The 19680-nt window shown below is 43.0% G+C and overlaps 1 protein-coding gene across 3 annotated transcripts in view; it reads right to left on the minus strand.

Annotated features, from left to right (window-relative positions):
• Window positions 1-19680, minus strand: part of LOC137677186 (ubiquitin-associated protein 2-like) — a 128400-nt gene that overhangs the window by 73077 nt on the left and 35643 nt on the right. For all 3 annotated transcript variants that reach the window (XM_068424451.1, XM_068424452.1, XM_068424450.1), the window contains exons 4-7: window positions 15013-15090; window positions 9749-9859; window positions 4992-5145; window positions 3915-3992 (exon numbers count right to left, since the gene is read on the minus strand). In XM_068424451.1, coding sequence (XP_068280552.1) covers window positions 3915-3992; window positions 4992-5145; window positions 9749-9859; window positions 15013-15090 — 421 coding nt within the window. The remainder of the gene's footprint in view (window positions 1-3914; window positions 3993-4991; window positions 5146-9748; window positions 9860-15012; window positions 15091-19680) is intronic.

Consider the following 19680-nt stretch of genomic DNA (forward strand, 5'->3'; position numbering starts at 1 on the left):
TGCAGAACCAACTACAGCAAAACTAAATGGACTTCAGATTGTGACCTCCAGAAGGCCTGCTCTACATTCATGTTTTAGAAAAACCAAAATCCTTACTAGTTCTGGCAAAGGAAATCTAAAATATATCCTGTGCCAACGGTGCTAGGCTTTTAAAACAAGAAAATGTTTAGACATGCAATTCCGGTTACAGAAGCTCATTTTTGTCAAGGATAGCATACTTCTTATCTAAAAAACATTTAAAAAAAAAATCAAGAATACAAGCTGGACTACAGTCAGATATTTACAAAAAGGGTAAGTTGCTTTGCTTTCTTATACAGCCAGCAGAAAACCCAAAAGTTTGAAAGGCTCCTTGTCATGCTGATTAAGTTCAAAATTAAAACATGTTTTTCCTTTTAATTTTTATTTCTGTTTTGCTAGAAAAAAAATCCCTGTCAGCATCCACATTTATGGCATGCTCACATTGCTCTGGAAAAATGAAGAGGAAGGGAATCGCGGAACAGAAGTAAAAGCAACAAATCCATTTTCACTCTGCAAACCAGGAGAATTGCTACACATGAATCTGTAACAATTTCTATGCTGAATTAAGTCCAAAAGTTCATCTACCCGTTAACCCATTATCAGCTATGGTCAATTAGATATCTAGGGAAGAGTACATGAACTGAAACCACAGTGCAGTTTCTCTGGACACTCTCCTGGTCTTCAACCATTTGTGGCTCAGACTTCCTCAGCCAAAGATAATTTACATACATCAAAACCCTCAGTGTTTTTTCCTTTTCTTGCTGTGGTTCTTTTTTAGGATGAAATTGTCAAGTCTCTCTGTGTGTAAATTTTCAGCAACCACAACATCTTATTGAAAGGAGTTCCTCAGGTTAACTACATGTATGAAGAACCACCTCTGTAAGTGCATTTTGAACCTGTAACCTACTGATTTCATTTAATATTCCCTCATTTGCATACTTGGGGTGATCAATTGATTTCCTCACAGAATCTTCTCTGCAGAAATTTTACAGATCTCTACCATACACCCAACTCAGCCCTCTCTTTTGCAGGTGGAGAAGTCCTAATCTGCTTGTTCCTCACACCCCATAAATGCAGTCTTACCAGTACCTTCAAAAGCCTTTTCTAGCTCTACCGCATCCTTTTCAACATGGGGTGGAGGACAGTGGGAGAACCAGACCTGCACTTAAAACTGAAGATCTGAGAACAGTACAAAACAACAGCATAAAAAAAATTGTGCCTGTAAAGTTTGTCAATTTGTATATAACACTGCAGCTGATTAAAACATGGGGAAACATTTCTAGAGCTGACAATCCTAAAGACATAAACATCTTCCTCCATAATTCCTTCACGAGATTCCATTCCAGACAGTTACAAATCCTTGCAATAGCGACACATAATCACTTTGATGCAATTACTATCCATCACCATTATAGTACTTTTTACATCTAAATTAAGCTCATTCAAGAAATTTAGTTCTGAAAAGACAGATGTGAAGACCATCTTAAAATAAATTCCTTGACTCCTTTCCAAGACAAAGTTTAGACCCTCAGTTTAGCAAGCAAAGATTAAGGGCAGAGCAATTTCAGCTGGGATGTGTTCTGAAACACATCCTGTGATGCATTTTTGCTTTCTATTAATCAGTCAATAACAGGTATCTACTTCAAATCCCTGATCTCCTGCATACCAGCAACCAGTGGTGTTTGTACACTGTATATCTACTACCCTATAAAGTTGCAAGGAACGTCACGCAGTCATTAACGGAAGATCTACTGCACAATGAAGCTAGTGCCTACAGCACCAAGGCTGAAATACTCAATATCAGGGTTTTTCCGCCTCAGTAAACAGCACATTATCACCACAGTGTCAATCTCATTTCTGCTATTTTCAGTGCATATCATTTCTTAAAATTAGGTTGTTCTACAGTGAAGCAGTAATACGATGGCCCAGCAAATCTTCCCCTAGAAAGCAGCCAGTAAGATAACTCCAGCCTGAGAAGGTAGCTTAAAATAGAGACACAGTGCGTTGCTCAGATATTAGCTGACCCCTAATTTTGTATCCAATGCCTAGACTGTTACACAGACACACTCTGCATGAAACATTTCTAAAAAAGGGTTCTGTGGTGATTACCAGCCATCTATTTACTTTCAACTGAAGTACTTTATCCCATATTTGACTATTCTGTGTAACAGAAAAGACAGACTACTGAATGAAATGGCAGGAAGATTTTTTTTTATTTCTACTAATATCCAAAGAAAGAAGGTCATGCATCCCTGAAATACTGAGAAGTGAATTACACAGATTTATACAACTCCCTGCAGATTTCAAGGGCTTGCATTATAAAATTAAATTAGGTATTTCCTGCCACAGAATACACACACTTGTAATATAATGACCCTGAAGTCGTTCAACGGGTTTATCACAGTCAAGAACACTTCATTAAGATACTTTGCTCACATGAATGTACAGTCTAAAATATTTGTTAGAGACAGTAATACTATGTACACTAAGCCAGTGAACAGAAATTGGTTGAAGTTGCTCCTATTTCTTCAGATATGTCAGTTTGATCTGATGATTAAGGCTTGAGACATACAATATTCATCTAGAGAGCTACAGTGTTGACAACAAAAGCAGTGTATTGTTCATAAGGTTACAAAGCAAAAATAGACTGCATTTGAAATTAACCTCTAAGTTTCCCCCAACATTTAAAAAAAATCCTACCTTTATATTTATAATTTGAGTATAAAGGATTATTTTATAAAACAAATAACCAAAAGACTGACATTCCATCTATTAACAGTGCTAACATGCCAAAAACTGTAGCTGTGAACTGTACCACACCCTTCTCTGCAAAGCTACCTCTCTGCACGCACCATTTGGTATTTGCTGATTCACAGGCACAACTCAGGTCATTCTCGCAACCCTCTGGAAGCTACATGTCTTTGCATCTTTCCACTCCTTCAAGATGCAGATCTGGAGACGATGAAGTTGGATGTGCCTGTCTTTGAATGCCTCATTACTATACTGGCTGATTAAAACATAAATTGTACCTATATTGGATATTCCAAAGAGAAGAGAGTCCTCTGAAGGCAGAATTTTTCACGAGTCAGACATTACTTATTAAGTACATTATCACTACTATGCACTTTATCAATTTAACTCATTTAATACCCACTCCCCCACGCAATCTGCACTGTACCTGGGTTACTCATTTTCTTTCCTCCTGCTGTAAGAAAAAACAAGCTTCTTTCCACTCCAACCCATGAAAATCCAAACCAACTACACATCCCTTGATTCCACATCAAATCCGTTATCAACATCTTTCTTATCTCTTCGACAGGATCAGAATTGTACCTAAGACTCTGCAGTATTCTTTTTCCACAGTTCTCCTCATCAACTCTTCCATACCAAATTCCTTCTCTTACCAAAAAGCCTTTAAGGTGTCTTGTACTTTCTCTGATTGGGTACTGAAAACAGAAGGCAAGCCTGACAACCAGATCCACCCCAAAGAAATGGCACAAGTACACATCAAATCCCTCCCCAAGAGCCCTACAGATGGAATCTTGTACTCTCCTGCTGCCAAGGTACATCTGAGGAGCCCAGTGCACTCCCACTCACAGGAGGCTGGCATGAGTCAATCTGGGAAAACAGCTCTCCACAGCCAGAGCACACCAGCCTGCTACACAGGAAATTACCATAAAGGTGATTTGCGTCAATTCTTTTAAGTTGTTCTGAGACCAAGGCATGACAAAGGGTAAGGGAGGGGGATGTACCTAAATTAAAGGTGGCTGAAGTGCTTATGGAATCAAAGGATAACCAACAAATGCTTAAAAAGAAGTGTTTAAAGAAATAAATGGGGGAGTTCCATTTCAGGACATGAAATCAGTGCCAGTCCCACACCAATGCCACCATCTCACCTCTCCCACAGCCACGTTTCCCACAGTCGGAAGGCCTGTCTCTTTGATTGTTGTCCACTCCATTCTCTTCAGCTCTAACTGTGGAGAGAGGACAGCTTAAAAGAAGCTTTAGAGACTCATACATGAGACAATACAGCCATCTGCTTAACCTGAACCCCAAAAGAAAAGGCAAGATTTTAAAGTGGGCTGGTCAACAGATCTCAGTCACCCCTCTTCTTTGGGGGCCTAGCTACAAGGAAGTTATGTTTACTTTGCACTGAACAATTAGGAAGCAAAATATCTAATAAGAGGGAAGTGTCCCTCAGCAGATACACTTTTTTTTTCCTCCAAAAAAACAGCAGTGTTTTGCAGCCTACACTATTAAATTAATTACGGCCTCACCTCTTTAACAAGGTAGGAAATAAAGTTGCCTCATACTATGCTTCCTTGATAATGCACTGGGTGGCAACAGTGAAAGAATAAGGGATAACCAAGAACACTAACTCTTCTCCTGTCTGCCCATACCACATCCCTGTACAACCAGGGAAACTTTTTAAAATGTTTCAACTCACAATGAATTTTCTCTATTGTAGAAACTCACCTTTGGTTGGCTTATGGGAGTAATATATGCTAGAGATTAATAATGATTCCAGTCTTTTCATTCCCCTTATGAGAAGATGAGAACATCTTCAGTTTCTCCCACTCATAAAAGGAGATGGAGTCAAAGCTGGATAATTTTTTCATTAAAAGAAACAAAAAAGTGTATCAGCTGTGCAGCGACATACTTGCTCTCCAGCAGTCTTACAAAGACTCAATTCTAAAACTTACATAAAGAACAGCAATTTGTACAAGATCAATTAATCAAAAAAGGGACAGGAATTTAAATTAAATGAAGTGTCTCTGAACAAGCACAGACCATCCCAAAACCAAGTCACATAGACAGATCAAGTATACCTGTCACACAAACAAGTTATGATCCCTTCAGCGCTGAGCTATAGCTTGGACAGACTTTACTCCATTAAGCATTTGCTCTCAACTCAGCCAGTTTCAGTTGTAAGAAAAGTGTCTGAATCTTTAAAAATGAACCCCTCTACATACACTCTCGGCCACGGCTGCCTCCTCTTCCCCGTCTGTTGGAACTTCCCCGTCCACGACTCACTTCTCTGTCCCCTCGTTTTTCTCTGTTCTCTTTGTTTTCTGAACTTTCCTTTCCAAGGCTTTTCTTCTTTCCCCCTACAGTCTCCCAAGAAGTCTATTTGGGTAGAACAGAATTAGATACAAAAGTCACAAAGGAAGAGACAGCTCTCAATGCATACTTCCACCTCATACCCCTCCAGTTCATGGAAAAAAACAGGTATTTGCATAACATCACATATGTAATACCTTGCAAACTACACTGATACAAATGGAAACACAGGCTGTATTTTTTGGGGGGAAGAAATAAGAAAGAAACAAGTTTTAGAAGTTGGACTTTCTTATGGAATGTGAAAATCCCAAATATTTCTGGCTATAATGGACTTTTACCAGTTCAAGAAAACCTAGATATGACCACAACGCAGAAAATCTGCAAAGCAAGCAACAGTTTCCCTCTCAACTACCTCCCATAAATCTAGCAAGGAAGCATGCAGAGAGCTATCTTTTTCTCCCCAGGAAATGAAAAAATGCTTATAAGCATCATTGAACAAGAGACTGCTGAGAATAAGTATGTGGCCTAAGGGGAAAAAAAAGAAAAACCATTAACCAGACGTACTAGAATTCAAGCACCAAGAGACAGAATGGCAGAAAAACAACTTTGGAAAACTGAGGCCATGATAAGCCAGACCATCCACTCTTAACAGCTATATCTCATCACATACAGCAAAATACAGGAAAAACTATGTCTAAACAAGACAATGGACCAAGGTCCAAACATCAGGCTTCAGCTGTAATATTAAACTCCAGGTGCACTCTTTGCTGGGTTAAGAACTGGCTGGATGGCCGAGCCCAGAGAGTGGTGGTGAACGGTACCGCATCCAGTTGGCATCCGGTCACTAGTGGTGTCCCCCAGGGCTCAGTACTGGGCCCAGTCCTGTTTAATAGCTTAATTGATGATCTGGGTGAGGGTATCGAGTGCACCCTCAGTAAATTCGCGGATGATGCTAAGTTGGGTGGCAGTGTCGATCTGCTGGAGGGTAGGAAGGCCCTACAGAGGGATTTGGACAGGTTAGATAGATGGGCCGAGACCAACGGCATGAGGTTCAACAAGAACAAGTGCCGGGTCTTACACTTCGGCCACAACAACCCCATGCAGCTCTACAGGCTGGGGGAAGAGTGGTTAGAGAGCGGCCCGGTGGAAAGAGACCTGGGGGTGCTGATCAACAGCCGGCTAAACATGAGCCAGCAGTGTGCCCAGGTGGCCAAGGCAGCCAACAGCATCCTGGCTTCTATCAGAAATAGTGTGGTAAGCAGAACTAAAGAAGTGATCATCCCCCTGTACTCAGCACTGTTGAGGCCACACCTCGAGTACTGTGTCCAGTTCTGGGCCCCTCACTTCAAGAAAGACATTGAGGTGTTGGAGCGAGTCCAGAGGAGGGCAACAAAGCTGGTGAAGGGTCTGGAGGGTCTGACCTATGAGGAGTGGCTGGGGAAACTGGGATTGTTTAGCCTGGAGAAAAGGAGGCTGAGGGGAGACCTTATTACTCTCTACAACTACCTGAAGGGAGGTTGTAGCGGGGTGGGGGTTGGCCTCTTCTCCCAGGCAACTAGCGATAGGACAAGAGGACATAGCCTCAAGCTGTGCCAGGGGAGGTTCAGGTTGGACATTAGGAAAAATTTCTTCACAGAAAGGGCTATTAGGCATTGGAATGGGCTGCCCAGGGAGGTGGTGGAGTCACCATCCCTGGAGGTGTTTAAGAAAAGACCGGACATGGCACTTAGTGCCATGGTCTAGTTGACACAGTGGTGTTAGGTCAAAGGTTGGACTCGATGATCCCAGAGGTCTCTTCCAACCTAGTTGATTCTGTGATCTCTTCTCAATTCAGACAACAGCAACTCAGAAGCCCTCACGAGGTAGGCAATGACCAGCTAGTCCAAGCTGCCTGGAATTGAGAAAACTAATGCTATTGAGAAAGCAGGTAACAAAGAAGTTTACAAGTATAAACTCAATGTTTCAGTGTCTCCTTTGAGAGAATAAGTTCTAAAAGAATGGTTACTCTCTCAGTTTTTGACATGGTATAGGTGAGAAAGAAGGCTGAAATCACTTTTCAATTTCATCTCCAGTACAGAAGACTACATCGCCATAAGCCAACTTAGGTGAAAGCACAGACAGCGTGGATTAGAAGTACAAAACTACATGTTTGAGCAACACCATGTTATTTGTGTGACAGAAAACTGTTTCCTCCAGTAACTATCACATGGCTTCACCTGCCGTAGCCTGTGTAACTGCATTACACACTAAAACACTCCTAGAGCTCTAGAGACACTTCCCAGGAGAAAAAAATAACTGCACTGACAACTGAAGTACCAAGTCTATATAGTTCAGAATGCACTGCTATTTCACTGATGGGCATGGTGCCAAAAGATCTTAGACCATTTTAAGAAATACCCAAATCTGGATGATCCTGCAAAGCTTAAGAGGAAGCAGCCTCTCCCTTAGTAAGGTTTTTACATGACTTGGGAAGGATCAGTAAAAGGACAACTATGAAAGCATCAGATCCATGCTTTCCCACAATATAATTTTGAGGAAAGCCTTGAGAAGTTGGGCATGTCCTTTAAGACAGAGGATAGTGCTACAACTGGGCATGGGAATCCATCACAGACTATCAAAGCTGCCTGTTTTTGTAAGGGAGCTAACTGATTACAATTTCAGCTGAGGATGCCTGAGGCAGCCCAAATGACAGCTATGAGCCTGACCTTTGAAAATATGTAACAGAAGCCTTCTTGCTGGCCTGATTTTAGATAGAAAGAAGAATAATCTGAAAGGTCCCCTTTGTTCTATCTTCAAAGGTTTAGGAAGTAAAACATGGTCAGGCATAAAATGGATCTTATACCTATAGGAAGTTAAATGAATAGAAGCCTTGGGCAAAGAAACATGCCCTTATCTACTCTCATCCACAAGCCTCTGTCTATCCAAAGCCAGACTGTCACAACTGTTGCAAGTGAAAAGTCTTCATAAAGACTAACAGTCACACAACATAAAGCCTTAAAGATCACAGCATTCAAAAAAAAAAAAAAAAGACAAAACTGGCAGAGTACCAAAGAAATTATAAATAGACATTCTAGCTATCACTCCTTGCTCTTTTAATTCCTCAAATTGGATAGACACATCTTCTTCCAAATGAGGTAAAAAAACCTTCTAGTGCAAAGCAGAGTGAAAGTAGAAAAAGAGATTTGGGAATCTGCATTCAGAACTAGTAGTACCTCTGCTTCCAACTTTACATCAAATCCATGGTTAAACTGTTCTGGAGTACAATGGCCTTAAAATAAACCCTTCAAGTTGGAGGCCCATAAGCTTCCATAAAGAATAAAAAATTTCTTCATGCTCTGAGGAGGACCCATTCTAATTAATACTCCTTCCTCCTTGAGCCCTTTAAGTTCTCTGTATTTGTTTCTGAGTTGCATTCTGTCTACAGAGAGCAGTGGGTTCAGAGGGACTTGTCAAAAGAGCAGAACATATGGATATGTTGCTTCTAATTGATAAATGAGTTCAGAAAGTTTCTTTCATGTCATGATCACTTATAACAATCTGCTAAAGTAAGAAAGCATTTAACATTCTCTATCAACCAGAAAACTATTTTCAACTAGAAAATGGCAAATACGAGAAGTACAAGAAAACACAAACCCAGCACATTACCAAGACAGATTTAATCAAGGTGAGATGCTCTCCTGCTCACAACTTACCAGCTCGCTCAATATTATATACTTCTGTGTTTTAGATTACATCAACTCTTATAAATGAAAAGGGGATAGAAAAGAAAGTCCCCTCAGTCAGAACGGTATGTGTCCTAGATTTAGGGTGTGTGGGGGGTGAGTTTCTTCATTAACAATAAGCCAGACTACACATCCTGACAAATCACAGGAAATACTGAATGTTCAGCATTAAGAAAGGAAGTCCAGGTTTCTTTCCCAATTTAGATGAGATGGAATCTAGTTTACTGCCTCACATAAACTGTAAGAAATCCCCCTGGCAAAAACTTCAACCACAGCAAGATATTTTCCTGATATCTCTTGGGATAAAAAAATTGCTCTGTGCAACATTATAAGCAACATTATTTGTTGATATATACACATTGTTTAGTCTCCTCTTTCTGTTTTTCAATAAAGTCATGCAAATGAGCAACACAGTGAAAGGAGCAACTACTTGCTGTATCCTCTTCTGCCATTAGTAGCATTGTCAATGCAACTTTCAGATGTGGAAACCTCCTCCAACTTCAATACTGGCAATGCACACCTACTGAAGTTGCATGACTTAAAATATCTGCCTGCCCTTTAGGTTTATAAAGATTGCCTTTTGTAGCAAACACACTCAGGTCTCAGGGTTGTGGAGGTGTTACAGAGTAACTACAAACACTGCAGAAAAAAACAGGCCCGTGTCTGACAGAGCACTGAGTTCTGCTGCAGAGTTAAAATTGCTGCAAGTAAATGAAAGCTGGAGGACTCTGCAAGAGACCAGCTGAACACCCACAACATTTTCAAGGCTCAGTCTACTCTAAGGTATGCATGCAGTAGAGAAGCTGCCCTGGTCTCCACTTCCTTCAAAAGAATTTGAATGGTGACATGGAAACCAAAAGCTTCTGAAATATGACTTTCCCAATCACTTCTTAGAAGTAGAAAGGCGCAAACAGAAAGAGCAGTTTAATATGAAAGTAAAACCTTACCGTGTCTGAACTTCCTTCCAGCAGTATGTTGATTGCTCTGTTCACATCCCCATTACAATCATGTAGTGCCACTATGCACTCATCCTGGGTTTTCCCCGTCACTTCCATAAGCTGGCAGTAAGAGTCAAATGTGTTAAAATATCCAAATTATCATAATAAGAAAATAAGAGTTAGTACCACCACAGATTCCAATAAAGTACATAGTTACTGTATCAGAGCAAACTAAAATCCTAAATAAAGGTATCTGCATTTTACAGATCTGCTTGGGATTCAAATAAGAGACAGGATAAAACACAAATTAAATGGTAATCAAGAAAGCACTCTTTTGCACTTTTTTATTCTTTAACTTTATGCTAGCAGCAAATGCTGTCACCCTAGAAACAACAGTATATGAGGGTAAAGATGTAAAAGACCAAAATAGCTCCAGTATCGTCCTCTCTCCCTCCCCACCAAACATCCCCCTCTTTATCCCACTGTGTGAGAACAGACATAAGGTAAGCCATGGCAGAGAATAGACCCATCTTAAAAAACATCCAGACTAAGAAAAAGGTTATTTTTCAGCCAGATCAGCTCCCTCAATCCATTTCAGCATAAGGCCACACAAAAGGCATAAGCAACGAGGAGACCTAGTACTGAATTATGCTCTGTGGACCTGTGGTGCACATCCTGAGGAATGTGGGATGGAAATAATCACAGTTTGTCATGGGACATCCAGCAACTTGGGGTTGTTCAGCCTGGAGAAGAGAAGGCTCCGGGGAGACCTTCTAGCAGCCTTCCAGTACCTGAAGGGGGCCTACAGGAAAGCTGGAGAGGGACTTTTTACAAGGGCATGTAGTGATCGGACGAGGGGGAATGGTTTTAAACTGAAAGAGGGGAGATTTAGATTAGATATTAGGAAGAAATTCTATGCTGTGAGGGTGGTGAGACACTGGAATAGGTTGCCCAGAGAAGCTGTGGCTGCCCCCTCCCTGGCAGTGTTCAAGGCCAGGTTGGATGGGGCTTTGAGCCACCTGGTCTAGTGGAAAGGTGTCCCTGCCTGTGGCAGGGGGGTTGGAACTAGATGATCTTTAAGGTCCCTTCCAACCCAAACCGTTCTATGATTCTATGAACTTCACACAAAGAAAAAAAACTCCATGAGCTATAAATATATGTTTACACAATGTAAAACATCGGAGATTTCCTATGCAGAACTTATCCTTCTCACCAGTAGAGCTACAGGCACTATTGATGAGGGTCCTTTGGCTTCAGAAAGTACAAAACTTCACTTCTAGCACAGCAACAGAACAAATTTATAACAATAACAAGAAAAAGCACTTAATGCTTCAGAGGAGGTTTTACAAAGGAAAAGAAATCAAGAAATCTGCTCCTCTGCTACATTAATGCATTCACGCTAATTCTTCTCTCCTTCTGGGTGTCCTCCTAGGTTCTTTGTGAGTTGTGATGTGCTCACTAGGACAAAATCACAGATCACAGAATCACAGAATGTTAGGGATTGGAAGGGACCTCAAAAGATCATCTAGTCCAATCCCCCTGCCGGAGCAGGATTGCCTAGACCATATCACACAGGAACGCGTCCAGGCGGGTTTTGAATGTCTCCAGAGAAGGAGACTCCACAACCTCTCTGGGCAGCCTGTTCCAGTGTACGGTCACCCTCACCGTAAAGAAGTTTTTCCTCATATTTATGTGGAACCTCCTGTGTTCCAGCTTGCACCCATTGCCCCTTGTCCTGTCAAGGGATGTCACTGAGAAGAGCCTGGCTCCATCCTCATGACACTTGCCCTTTACATATTTATAAACATTAATGAGGTCACCCCTCAGTCTCCTCTTCTCCAAGCTAAAGAGACCCAGCTCCCTCAGCCTCTCCTCATAAGGGAGATGTTCCACCCCCTTAATCATCTTCGTGGCTCTGCGCTGGACTCTCTCTAGCAGTTCCCTGTCCTTCTTGAACTGAGGGGCCCAGAACTGGACACAATATTCCAGATGCGGCCTCACCAGGGCAGAGTAGAGGGGGAGGAGAACCTCTCTTGACCTGCTAACCACACCCCTTCTAATACACCCCAGGATGCCATTGGCCTTCTTGGCCACAAGGGCACACTGCTGGCTCATGGTCATCCTGCTGTCCACTAGGACCCCCAGGTCCCTTTCCCCTACACTGGTCTCCAACAGGTCTGCCCCCAACTTGTACTCATACCTGGGGTTGTTCTTGCCCAGATGCAGGACTCTACACTTGCCCTTGTTATATTTCATTAAGTTTCTCCCCGCCCAACTCTCCAGCCTGTCCAGGACTCTCTGAATGGCTGCGCAGCCTTCCGTTGTGTCAGCCACTCCTCCCAGTTTTGTGTCATCAGCGAACTTGCTGACAGTGCACTCTATTCCCTCATCCAATTCATTAATGAATATATTGAATAGAACTGGTCCCAGTACCGACCCTTGAGGGACTCTGCTAGACACAGGCCTCCAACTGGACTCAGTCCCATTGAACACCACTCTCTGGCTTCTTTCCTTCAGCCAGTTCACAATCCACCTCACTACCCGATCATCCAGACCACACTTCCTCAGTTTAGCTGCGAGGATGCTGTGGGAGACCGTGTCAAACGCTTTACTGAAATCGAGATAAACCACATCCACAGCTTTACCATCATCTATCCACCGGGTTACGTCCTCATAAAAGGCTATCAAGTTGGTTGAGCATGACTTCCCCTTGGTGAAGCCATGCTGAGTGCCCCTAATGATCCCCCTATCCTTGATGTACCTAGAGACAGCACCAAGGACAAGTTGTTCCATCACCTTTCCGGGGATGGAGGTGAGGCTGACCGGTCTATAGTTACCCGAGTCCTCCTTCTTGCCCTTTTTGAAGACTGGAGTGACATTCGCTTTCCTCCAGTCCTCAGGCACCTCTCCCGTTGCCCACGACTTAGCAAAGATGATGGAGAGTGGCCTAGCAACGACTTCCGCCAGCTCCCTCACATCCTCTGACAACAGACTTATATTCCTCCCAAGTGGCCAGCCCCTCCTTCCATGATCTGTACACTCTCTTCTTCCACTTGAGTTTGCCCAGCAGTTCCCTGTTTAACCATGCAGGTCTCCTGGTACCCTTCCTTGACTTCCTGCCTGCTGGGATGCTCTGATCTTGAGCTCGGAAGAAGCAGTCCTTGAATGCTAACCAACTATCTTGGGCCCCCTTACCTTCTAGTACCCTGTCCCATGGGATTTCCCCTAGCAATTGCTTGAAAAGGCCAAAGTTGGCCCTCCTGAAGTCCAGGGTTGTGATTCTGCTAGCTATTCTGTTCCTGCCACATGAGATCCTGAACTCTACCATCTCATGGTCACTACAACCAAGGCTGCCCTCAACCTTCACCGCTTCAACCAGACCCTCCTTGTTAGTGAGGATAAGATCCAGCAGCGCTCCTCTCCTAGTTGGCTCATCCACCATTTGCATCAGAAAGTTATCATCAATGCACTGGAAGAACCTCCTGGACTGAGGATGGCTGGCTGAGTAGGCCTCCCAGTAAATATCAGGGTAGTTGAAATCCCCTATGACAACCAGGCCCTGTAATTGCGAGACTGCTCTCAGCTGCCTGTAGAAGGCCTCATCACCCTCCTCATCCTGAGCCAGTGGCCTGTAATAGACACCCACAACAGTATCACCCCTGCCAGCCTGCCCCTTAATTCACACCCACTAACTCTCAACTTGCTCCTGATCCGCCCCTGGATAGAACTCAATACATTCTAGCTGCTCACTCACATAAAGAGCAACTCCACCACCTCTCCTTAGTGGCCTGTCTTTCCTGAAGAGGACATAGCCATCCATGACCACATTCCAGTCATGCGAGGCGTCCCACCAAGTCTCTGTAATTGCCACTAGATCATAGCCCCCCGACCGAACACGGATTTCTAACTCCTCCTGTTTATTCCCCATGCTGCGTGCATTGGTGTACAGGCATTTCAGGGAGCGAGCTGAGCACACCGATTTCACCCCAGGGGGATGGGAGGCCTCCTGGTCTACCTCAACACTAGAGCGTTGCCCCAGTGGTGCAAGCCCAGCTACTACCCCATCCCCCTTCGAATCTAGTTTAAAGCTCTCCGAATGAGCCCTGCTAATTCCTGTCCTAGAACCCTTTTGCCCCTACGACATAAACCTTTCCCATGTATTACCGTCACACCTGGTGTCTTATAAAACCAGCCATTATCAAAGAACCCAAAGCCCTGCCTGTAGCACCAGTCTCGTAGCCAGGCATTTATAGAGAGAATCCTACTATTCCATCCCACATCATCACCTGAAAATGGAAGGAGGGAGGAGAAAACAACTTGTGCCTCAGACTCTTTCACCAACCGTCCTAGGGCCTTGTAGTCTTTCTTCATCCCCCTCAGACTACGGGATGCAGCTTCTTCCCCACCTGTCTGGAAGATCAGCAGGGGGTAGTAGTCTGTGGCCTTCACCAGGTTGGGGAGTTTCCTGGTGATATCCCTGATTCGGGCTCCAGGCAGGCTGCAGACCTCCCTGTGATGGGGGTCAGCTCTGCATATTGGGCCCTCAGATCCCTTTAGGAAGGAGTCTCCAACCACTAAAACTCTTCTCTTCTTCCTTGTGGAGGAGGTAGCTTGATACCCACAGCAGAACAGGGACCCGGATTCTCAGTACTGCTTGAATTAATGGTCTCAGCTATAATTCGGTAATGGAAGCTTGATCATCTACACCCAAAACTCAGCATGATAGAGGAAATGGTGTGAGATTTCATTTTCACAGTGTAATTCTATCATTTCAATACATACACGGATATGGGAAGTCAGATTTTTTTTTTTTTCAAATAACACTTCAATTCACCTTTAAGCTATGATTAGATTTTTACTTTTCCTGAAAAACAGCCAAGATATTAGCTAACTCAGTTTACACAGGTGACATTTTTCCCATGTGCATGTACATGGGGATAAGCTGAATGCACTCTTTATTCTGACAATCATTAAGCATCAGGACCATACTAGAGATACAGTCTGGAAGAGACATCAACACAGATGAATTTTGGCTTAAAGTCTTGTCTACAAAGGAAAATACACCGGTGTAACTATACAGCCAGAGCTATATTACCACAGTTTCTTGTAAACAGACTTTACAGTGCAATAAGAGCACCTTTTCCTAGTTAAACTTACATCCTTCTGAAAAGGTGTTATCTAAATCAGAAACAGATGCTCTAGCTCCAAAATGTAAGCCAGCTTTGGAGCACCTTATTGCAAGGCATAAAAAGTCTGTACCATAAGAAACATACTTGTTTGACTTTATCTTCAAAATCTGTGTCGTTCTTATCGTAGATCATCTGAGCAAGGCGAATCTGTTCTGCTGTTGCCTGAAAAACGCAAACATCCAATAAAGTACACAAAAGGTAACAATATATTTTTTGAAAGTATCTCTTGGTGTCAATATATTTTTTTCTCCAGTTTCTCAAAAAGAACATACACAACAAGCACACTGGTCCTATGGGGAAGGGATTAACATCTCTATGCCCATTTTATAGTTAAAAAGTTATCTGGGACAGAAGCAATTTCAACACATTCTAATGTGTTTGAACCACAGTTAAAGGTCACCACATAGACAAGACAACAATATAATAAAATAGAATTTACCACAGAAGCCTACGCTTTGATATTATTACTTTTATTTAGTATCTACCACTCCAGAGTTAGAGTTTTATTGTAACAAACTGGCAACGGTATTTCTAAATTAACCACATCTCTGATGATTTCTTCTCACATGACCTTCCATGACTCTCCCAACAACAACCTGACTCTGTAGTTTTATGAACACTTAAAAAGAGACTGAGTCATGCCTCAAGATTTTGCCCGTGAACAGCTGCACTTATTTTCTTTATGAGCAAATACTGGCCTCTGAAAACTGCTAAAGGATCTTGCTATTGATGAAATATTTGGTGCTTCTGTAATGTTTCTGGACCACAAATCCATGCTGGCAACTTCTCCAAAAGCTAAAAGACTAAAATGAATGGATGCAGTAAAGTGCCATAAATCCAAATAGCCTATGGCTGCCCCAAAGAGAGAGCAACTCAAGAACACTAATGTCGCATACATACAGGCTGCTCTTCATAGTCTGGCATTTGCAGTCTACTTGAGCTGCACTCCCATGAAAATACCAAGGATAACTCTTATGCTACGTGATCCTGGACCTAATTTGATTTCTGCTCAAACAGAAGAGGCTTCCATCTCATGCTAGAGAAGGCTGATACTGAAGAGAGCCAGGAGCTGAAATGCGAGTTGATGTGCTGCAGAAGACTTCATTGAGAAGGGGACCACCTCATCCACTGAAATTCTTGACATAAAGGATTCATCCTGGGCAGCTGGTTGAATCTCACCTTTCGAAGTCTCACTTCACAGGATACTCACATGAAATTCTGTGCCTCATGAGTTCAGACTTAATCAGACTCAAACTCCTTCGCTTTTGGAGTTTACCACAAATACAAGCTCTAGAGGAGGTTGCCAAGTGTAAATGCTGAGAAGAGACTAAAAATTACTCCACCATACACCACCAGCTGCTTATTTGCTGAGAAGTTACTGCAGCTGTCCCAGTTCCTTGAGGGAAGCGACATTTGCTGTGCTCAGAGATGACGTTCCAAGACAATTAGTGTTTGTAACAGAGTTAAGTGCTCTGTGCTACTTCACATTTTCAGTGTCATGCTGACAGCTTCATACATCAGTCGGTAACACAGAGGAGAGCCTGCTCTGGAATTCCCCATGCCAGCCCTGGTGCCACCCTCCACAAAAGCCTCCCGGTCAGTGCGTGCTCTGTGCGAAAGAGCTCGATTTCGGTATCTGCTGAGAGCTCAGCAGAGAGCAAAAACAAAAGGTCTGCTGGTTTCAGGAATTAAGCCTTGTTGATCCATCTTCTCGCTCTGACTTCAGCCTCCTCAGGCACACTGCAACTTTTAAGCTAGTGAAGAGATTTCCTTTAAAGATATCCAGAGTAAAAACATTCAGACAATGTAATTTCTGTAGAGACATGATGGCATATTTGACCAGAAACAGGAAACCATTAAGATTCATTTTTTCCGTACACCAACTTTTTTTCAAGTCCACGTTAGAAGACAAAAATATGCTGATTTTATAACAATATCAAATGTGTGACAGTATCTTCAGTTTTCCTGTGTAAGGAGAGAGCTTAGAAACACAAGTAGGTGCAATATCACTAATATTTATACCAGTGGATTACACCCAGATGGAACTAAAGATTCAGAAGAAAACAACAACAACAAAAACCCACAAGATGTGTTTACTATACAAACACCAAATCATTGTCACAAAAAGTTTTGTTTTTTTTTCCCCAACAACTGGTTCTTCTTTATTTTTAAGGAACTATTGTTACAAGTAACATTGTAGTATCCTATAAAAGAGTATAATTAAGTTTTAATTGCGACTAAGAAAATTTTAGCTGTCTTAAGATACTAACTACTTTACTCAACCTTACAAGATATATTCTATTTGCAGCATAAGAGTGAATGAAATCTTTAACTAACAACTTTGAACTACCAGAAAACAGAAGTGTGCAAAACACAAAATTAAGTGATAGTAACAGGCCCAGATATTATAATAAAATGGTATATTTATTATCCAGAAGCAATGCAAAAGAACTGCAATGTAATTTCTTAAATAACAATCCATTTGGGAAAGCAACATTATTCTACATTCAGAAAAATGAATTGGTGGTAACTGAACAGTAAAATCCCACACGTTTCTGTTGATCTGTAAAGCCTGACTAAGGAGGAAGGTTCATCTAATATCTAAAAAATAAAAAAAAATGGTGCACTAAAACATAATTGCTGTATATTAACTAACCATCTTTTCCACTGAATTGACCAAACCAGTATCTATTATGCAAGAAGCAGAATAAGTGGACAAAATGCAGAAAAAGGTCAGTAAGACCTAATGCTTAAAAATCAATGAACCACATAGGTTGGAAATGTCCTCCAGTGATACTCAGTGCAACCTCCCACTGAGAGCATGTCCCATCAGAGGAGCTGCTTGGGGCCAGAGATCCTACAACCTCTCTAATCCATAACCATGTTCATGGTTGTGGGAATATAACAGAAGATTGGCGAGGAGGATTGTAAACATGCTCAACTGACTTGCACCTGGGGAGTCAAAAAAACCCACATATATCATGCTAGTAACTGTTGTTTAGTCTTGTGTGCTGGACAAGTAGAGCATCTGCATTCAGATAACACAGGCCTGTGATAAGACTCAGGGGCACCTAATAGTTCATGCCTGAGATTCCTGCCCTGCTGTGAGAAAGATCAAAGCGCAGTGGAAAACTGCCGCCTGCAAGAAACCCCTAATATAGAGGCGAAAGCAGCAGGCCCGGAATCTCGCGCTCTCTCTCTAGCAGGAACCGAGCTCCGCGGTGCCTGCGTCCCCGCTTGCGTGCCTTTGCCCCGGGTGCTGCTTCGGAGGTCCCCCGCTTTGCGAGGTAACGGGAATAAATTTGCTCTTTGCATTTTATCCGTGGTCTTGTGGCTGTTCCTGCGTCCTGCCTGTGTCGGCTCACACAATGGCAAACAATTTTTTTCCTTTTAACAGCTAGAATTTTAACAGCTGTGAGGTGCGGTCAACGCACTGGAGGGAAGGGATGCCATCCAGAGGGACCTCGACAGGCTTGAAAAGTGGGCTGGTGCGAACCGCGTGGAGTTCAACAAGGCCAAGTGCAAGGTCCTGCATGTGGGTCGGGGCAATCCCAAGCACAAATACAGGCTGGGCGGAGAATGGATTGAGAGCAGCCCTGAGGAGAAGGACTTGGGGTGATGGGTGACAAGAAGCTCAACATGAGCCAGCAACGTGCGCTTGCAGCCCAGAAGGCCAACCATATCCTGGGCTGCATCAAAAGCAGCGTGGCCAGCAGGTCGAGGGAGGTGATTCTGCCCCTCTACTCTGCTCTCGTGAGACCCCACCTGCAGTGCTGCGTCCAGCTCTGGGGCCCCCAACATAAGAAGGACATGGAGCTGTTGGAGCGAGTCCAGAGGAGTGCCACCAAGATGATGAGAGGGCTAGAGCACCTCTCCTATGAAGAGAGGCTGAGAGAGTTGGGGCTGTTCAGCCTGGAGAAGAGAAGGCTCCAGGGAGACCTTCTAACAGCCTTCCAGTACCTGAAGGGGGCCTACAGGAAAGTTGGAGAGGGGATTTTTACAAGGGCATGGAGTGATAGGACGAGGGGGAACGGTTTTAAACTGAAAGAGGGGAGATTTAGATTAGATCTTAGGAAGAAATTCTTTGCTGTGAGGGTGGTGAGACACTGGCCCAGGTTGCCCAGAGAAGCTCTGGCTGCCCCCTCCCTGGCAGTGTTCAAGGCCAGGCTGGATGGGGCTTGGAGCAACCTGGTCTAGTGGAAGGTGTCCCTGCCCGTGGCAGGGGGTTGGAACTAGATGATCTTTAAGGTCCCTTCCAACCCAAACCATTCTATGATTCTGTGAATTTCCAGTGTTCCAACTTGTGTCATTGTCTTTCTGAGAAGAGTCTGGCTTCACCTTTTCTATACCCTTTGATAATGTATCTGAATAGAAGATACAACCCTTGCCTTGCCTTCTTAGGGCTGAACAAATCCAGTTCCCTCAGCCACCACTCATTTGTCCTGTGTTCCAGCCTCTCAACCATCTTGGCAGCTCTTTGCTGGACTTGCTCCCATCTGCCATTGTCTGTCTTATGCCAGGGAACCCTAAACTGGGCAGAATACTCCACTGCTGTCTTGCAAATGTCAAAAAAGGGGAAACAGCTTCCGTCAAGCTGCTCACTATATTCCTGCAGCCTTACTTGTTATATAATAAAAATAAAATTCAAAATTCTGTTGAAAGTTGCTTTCTAAATCCACATTAGCATGAATCACCACTATGCAAAGCACTGCAATGCAAGATAAGGCCTTGAGATCACATAATTAATTCTGT

The sequence above is a fragment of the Nyctibius grandis genome (genome assembly GCF_013368605.1).
Source record: "Nyctibius grandis isolate bNycGra1 chromosome W unlocalized genomic scaffold, bNycGra1.pri SUPER_W_unloc_2, whole genome shotgun sequence".
NCBI lineage: Eukaryota > Metazoa > Chordata > Aves > Nyctibiiformes > Nyctibiidae > Nyctibius > Nyctibius grandis.